The sequence below is a fragment of the Mastacembelus armatus genome, chromosome 12 (assembly GCF_900324485.2).
Source record: "Mastacembelus armatus chromosome 12, fMasArm1.2, whole genome shotgun sequence".
Classification (NCBI taxonomy): domain Eukaryota; kingdom Metazoa; phylum Chordata; class Actinopteri; order Synbranchiformes; family Mastacembelidae; genus Mastacembelus; species Mastacembelus armatus.
Window position 1 is genome coordinate 2256233 of NC_046644.1, and position 5893 is coordinate 2262125.

Sequence of the window (5893 nt, forward strand, 5' to 3'; positions counted from 1 at the left end):
CGGAGAAAACAGAAGTCATTATATTTGGGCCTAAAAATCTCAGAAATAACTTTTCTCAAATAATAGCTACTCTAGATGGCATAACCCTGGCCTCTAGCACTACTGTAAAAAACCTTGGAGTTATTTTTGACCAGGACATGTCCTTTAACTCACACATAAAACAAATCTGTAGAACTGCATTCTTTCACCTGCGCAACATTTCCAAAATTAGGAACATCCTGTCTCAAAATGATGCAGAAAAACTAGTCCATGCATTTGTTACCTCAAGGTTAGATTACTGTAACTCATTACTATCTGGATGTCCCAATATCTCCATAAAACGCCTCCAATTAATCCAGAATGCTGCAGCCAGAGTCCTGACAGGAACTAGCAAGAGAGATCATATTTCTCCTATATTGGCTTCTCTTCATTGGCTCCCTGTAAAATATAGAATAGAATTTAAAATCCTTCTTCTCACATACAAATCCCTTCATAATCAAGCTCCTTCATACCTTAAAGACCTCATAGTACCATATTATCCCAATAGACCACCTCGCTCTCAGAGTGCAGGTCTACTTGTGGTTCCCAGAGTTTCCAAAAGCAGAATGGGAGGCAGAGCCTTTAGTTATCAAGCTCCTCTCCTATGGAACCAGCTCCCAGCCTGGGTTCAGGAGGCAGACACTCTCTATACTTTTAAGGCTAGACTTAAAACCTTCCTCTTTGACAAAGCATATAGTTAGGGCTGGCTTCAGGCAACCCCTGAACCATCCCTTAGTTAGTTATGCCGCTATAGGCCTAGACTGCCCGAGGACCATCGGTACACTGAGCTCCCCTACCCTAACCCCCCCCCTTTCCCTTCCCCTTCTCCTCCCCTCTCTTCCTCTCCTCCCACCTCATGTATATTCCACCATTGAATGTTACTAACCTTGTGCTCTCTCTCTCTCTCTCTGTACCTTCTGCAGGTGTCCCTGGTCCTGGGGCTGTATATCGCTGATGTGCAGTCCCACCAACCTGCAGTGTCTATTTGTTGTTTATTGTTGCTGTTCTTTTCTCTCTCCTCTATCCACTCACCCCAACCGGTCGAGGCAGATGGCCGCCCAAACTGAGCCCGGTTCTGCTGGAGGTTTTTTCTTCCGTTAAAGGGAGTTTTTCCTCTCCACTGTCGCCAAGTGCTTGCTCATAAGGGAATTGTTGGGTTTTTAGTTTTAGTTTTTGTAAAGTGCCTTGAGATGATTTGTATTGTGATTTGGCGCTGTACAAATAAAATTGAATTGAATTGAACCTTGACAGCATCCAGGTGAGAGTGAGCACACTACAGCAAGTAGATGACAGCATCATCCATACCAACATGAGGCTGATACGCAAACTGAAGAGGGTCCAGGGCAGAGGCCACCAGGGGTCTGAGTTGGGCCAAGACGAGTCTCTCCAGGACCTTCATCACGTGTGACGTCAGAGCAACCGGTCTGAAGTCGTTGAAGCCAGATGGGATTGGCCTCTTGGGCACTGGCACTATGCACGATGTTTTCCATAGCACCGGTATCCTTTCCAGCTTCAGACTCAGGTTGAAGATGAGGGGCAGGATCCCAGACAGCTGTGCAGCACAGGTCTTCAGGACCCATGGGTTGACACGGTCGGGGCCTGCTGCCTTGCTTTGGCGGACTCTTTCCAGCTGTCTTCTCACCTGGCCAGGTGTGACAGTCGCAGTGCAGGTTTCATCCTGGGTCTTGTAAGCAGGTAGAAATGCCCACAAACCATAGCGATAGGTTTATTGAGCCAAGTTATTAACGTTAAAATAGAAAAACCTAAGAGAACACACTAAGAAAAAAAAAAAGTGTTGAAAAACATGGGAACTACTGGTGACCTGCTGCCACTTTCTCAGGCGCAAGAACACTGTGCCCAAAACACACTGCAGCTTTTTTGGAAATTATGTTTATTAAAATGTTTAACTGAGCAGGGCTGCAATAACCTGTGAAAGGCCTGCTTTTGGCCTAACAGCTTAGAAAGTGGTCAAGCGTGAGACAGAAGGTGGCTCCTGTCATCATGAGCCCATGATTTGAGATTTGTCATCATAATAATCTTAAAGAAATATATTACATATATTTAAACAAAGATATATATTTAAAGAAATATATTACATATATTGTAACAGTAATATAACACATTACTACTAAACGTTTGGTATTATTATAGCCATAATAAAGTAACACACATTACAAGAAAAACATTTTTAACCAACACCTCAAGTACCTCAATATGTGTCAACAATTTATTCAAAAATATAAAAGAACCATTGGCCCCATTTCAAGCCATGATACAAACATAATGCTGGTTTGCATACAGAATCATTTATTACACAGTTTCACACAGCACCCAGACCGACTCCCATGCAGCTGCTTCCAATTAAGCAGAAACTGACTCTTGACATACACTATATTCCACATCCTTCTATCCCACAGTATTACTGTCAAATCCTGTATGGGCCCAAATACAAAACTTTCCAGAAATGATACTTCAAAACAGGGGGATTGTATTATAGTAGAGAAAACGACATCTACATAGTCACACCATCACATATTATTTTAGAATTTAGTACTGGTGCAATGTCTCCCACTGATAGATGGGTTTCTTGTAGCCTTGCTGGTAGGCTAGCTAGTTCTTCAAGACTGTTCATAGTGTGTCTTTCAGAGTTAACCAGTCACCTTTTCCTGAGGCTACTCACGGACATCACAGAATGTCTTACTAATGAAAATCGCTACTAGGTAAAACAAAATCATTCTTACAGGAGAGAGTGCCGAGGGAGTTGTTTTGTTGCTAAATTTATACCTGCACTCTCCTGCCTCCAAAGACAGGGAATACAATGACAGTGATTTACTTACAAAGTTAAAGCTACACTCTGTCAATCTTGAATGACATTTTAAGTTATTTTCATGACAAAATTGGTTCAGTCTTTGTGTCGTTGTAGCACATTTCCTCTCTATGTTTAATACTGAAGCTCAGGAACCCAAAAAAAAAATTTGGGCCAAACACACCGTCTTGAAATATAGAGCATGATGAACTGAATGGAAAACAGAAGCAAAATGTAAAATAACTCAAGAAACCAAAAAGTCTAACTTTGCAAGAATAAGCATCACTTTACATGGGAGATTTTTTTGTGGAACCACTAGAGAGGATTTAGCATTGAAGCTACTGTTCCACTACAGTCATTCCATCACCCTGAGATTAGTCCACTTTCTTTGGCTTACGATTTTTCCAAATCACCACTGCAGTGAACGCCCCTGCAGAGAAGACAGTTACAGTTTCAGTATGGAAACAACACACATTCTCACACCTTGTTTATTATTTCAGATAATTTAGTGTGTGCTGTGTGTGCAGACAGTCTATTCACCTATACAGAGGAGCAATATTACTGCTGCAATGCCAGGCAGAATGACTGAGTACTCCCGAGGAAGAAAATATTTGTGTAATACGTGATCACTGTCGACAAAAGGCTGAGAAAATAAGACAGATTACATAATATATTTAAGTAAAAATGTGTAACAGTAATAATATGATGGTATGGGATAGCAAACAGGCATACAGGGGCTGGCTTTTCAAATTGTACATTTTAGAAAATAAATCATTGAAGCAGCAAACATTTGTTCATTTGGATGCTTTTTCATCATAACAGAAAAATGCCTGAAATGTTCATGCATGAATATGTTTCGTATTCTTCTCCTAAACCTCTGACTGTAAGAAAAAAGGTTCCAATTTAGATTCCCCAACTAAACTGCACAAACTTCAGTCTGATGTATACTATATGTTCATGAGGACTACAGTACATCATATATTTAAGAGCAAGCAAAACCCTGGTTTAAAAGGCTGAATTACTGCATAGCATAACTTAGCATTAGCATATCTCAAAGTGATCCTGCAAGGCTGCTGTTCTGTTCTTTGTGGGAAAGTCTCATTAACAAAAATGTCATCAAAGACTAAGAAGATGTTCCCGATGTTCTGAAATCAGACAACAAATTTAGTGTCAGCCAGCAGGGCTACAGCTTCCAACGTGTCAAGTGAAGCATGTACTATGTGATGTACTATGAGAGGAAACAAGGGGGACTGGGTTTAATGTTAGATGTTAAAGAAATTAAAGCTGTCCCTGACTAATGGGACAAACTGTCAGCAGGCCATGAGAATCAAAATTATAAACCATCAAAAAACTTGAGTAACATTGAAAAGGCATGATGATGACGATGATAAGGTGAACAGAATTTTGCAAGTTGACCAATTTTCTGTATAAAATTTCGACTCAAAAGACTCTTCGATCAGACCAAGTCTTTACCTTAAATGACCGAAATGACCTGAATTTCAATAAAGTTTATCTTATTATTAGACCAGGTTTAGGTTTAAAGCCCAGCAGAGTTCTTCTTCTCTCTAATAGTGACACAATCAGAACGTACCAGGACGATGACCCACACTGAGTAGTATGTAAACAACAGAAGGCTGAAGACAACAAGACTCATGCCAACTGCTTGATCCACCCCTGTAGCCTGGAAACAAAGAAACTCCAGTGATTTATACATACAATACTACTATATCACAGACGTTTCCAGTCTCTAAGCATATGCAGCGCAGGTGTATCAAATGTGTTACACAACATTTAGCTGGTGTGCTCCTCATAAACATGACGATTAGCTACAGTAACTGTGTGCCACCCGACGTAACGTTAAGTGACGCTGTCTGAAACTCTCAGGCTGCAAATCTGACTCTAGAATATATATGGCTGTGTGTTTCTGCATCTTTAATTCACCTGTTTAAGGTAAAGAAGCTCATGTCTCTTACCATTTCTAACCATCCGTTTCCTGTTCTTCTTCCTCCCGCTATTAAACACGGCTCATCAGAACATCACAGACTCTCTGCTGCCCCCTGCTGCTTGACCCATGGTTGACCTCCTCCTCCTCCTCCTCTTCTTCTTCTTCGTCTTCTTCTTCTTCTTCTTCTTCTTCGTCTTCTTCTTCTATCGATGTAATGGCGGATCACAAGCAGCTTTCAGGGCCATACCGCCACCTACCGTGCAGGAGTGTGTTTGACCATGCCGTCTACCCTCTTTAAATCCTATTATCAGTCCTGTATCCTATAGGAGGGCCTTCTCTTTCTCCTTCTGATTCCAGACTTCCTGCCAGGCTCCGGTCCCGCCCTGCTGCTCTAACTGTCTGCTTCAGCCTCTCTCAGCAAACGCTGCACAATGTATTATAATGTGTTCCCCCTTCTCCTTTGCACCACATGCCCACACACCTGTCAGTAGTCTTTTTCATCAATATATACATCATTCAAACCTGTATGCCCCACTGTAAGTCTTGTTATAATTATCTCCTCTCTTATATTCTTTTCTTTGTGGCTTATTACTATTTTTGTGTTTGGTAAAACCCCCTTCCTTTATGATCCTCTTCCCTCTTTTTCTGCTACATTTCCATTTCCTTTCTCTTCAATTACCTCCTTCGCCAGACTGTCAGCAAGAGCTGGCACCCAGCAAAAATGCACATCAACACCATCTCTTTGCAACTGCATTCAACGTATTAACAAGAAAATGTATCTTGTCCTTTATGATATCATTAATGTGTTAACGTGTTGTACAGTGCATCTGCTCTAAGTTTTTTTGTTTTTAAAATCGAGTAATTCTACTCCCACTACATTTAGTACACAGCAATAGACAAATCATCCTGCAATGTATTTTTGTTTTGCTTAATTTGCTTAATAAACTCAGTATCTTATCATTTATATGCTATATATAAGATACTGATAAGATACATAATATGATCGTATCATATTATTTATATGATTGTGTTTGGGAAGATTCATTTATGCTGTATTGGCACCAGCCATGTGATTATGAGGAAAAAAAAAACAAACAAATCCACAAAAATAATAAAATATCAAA

General features: G+C 40.5%; 1 protein-coding gene across 1 annotated transcript; it reads right to left on the reverse strand.

The window, feature by feature from the left end:
• Positions 1-2223: 2223 nt before the first annotated feature.
• Positions 2224-4937, reverse strand: dpm2 (dolichyl-phosphate mannosyltransferase subunit 2, regulatory). The gene is made up of 4 exons (XM_026297570.1): positions 4798-4937; positions 4416-4505; positions 3365-3467; positions 2224-3254 (listed from the first exon to the last, which is right to left on the reverse strand). Exons 1-4 carry the CDS (start codon positions 4798-4800, stop codon positions 3199-3201), a joined length of 252 nt encoding a protein of 83 aa, XP_026153355.1. The 5' UTR covers positions 4801-4937; the 3' UTR covers positions 2224-3198.
• Between the last annotated feature and the right edge of the window lie 956 nt (positions 4938-5893).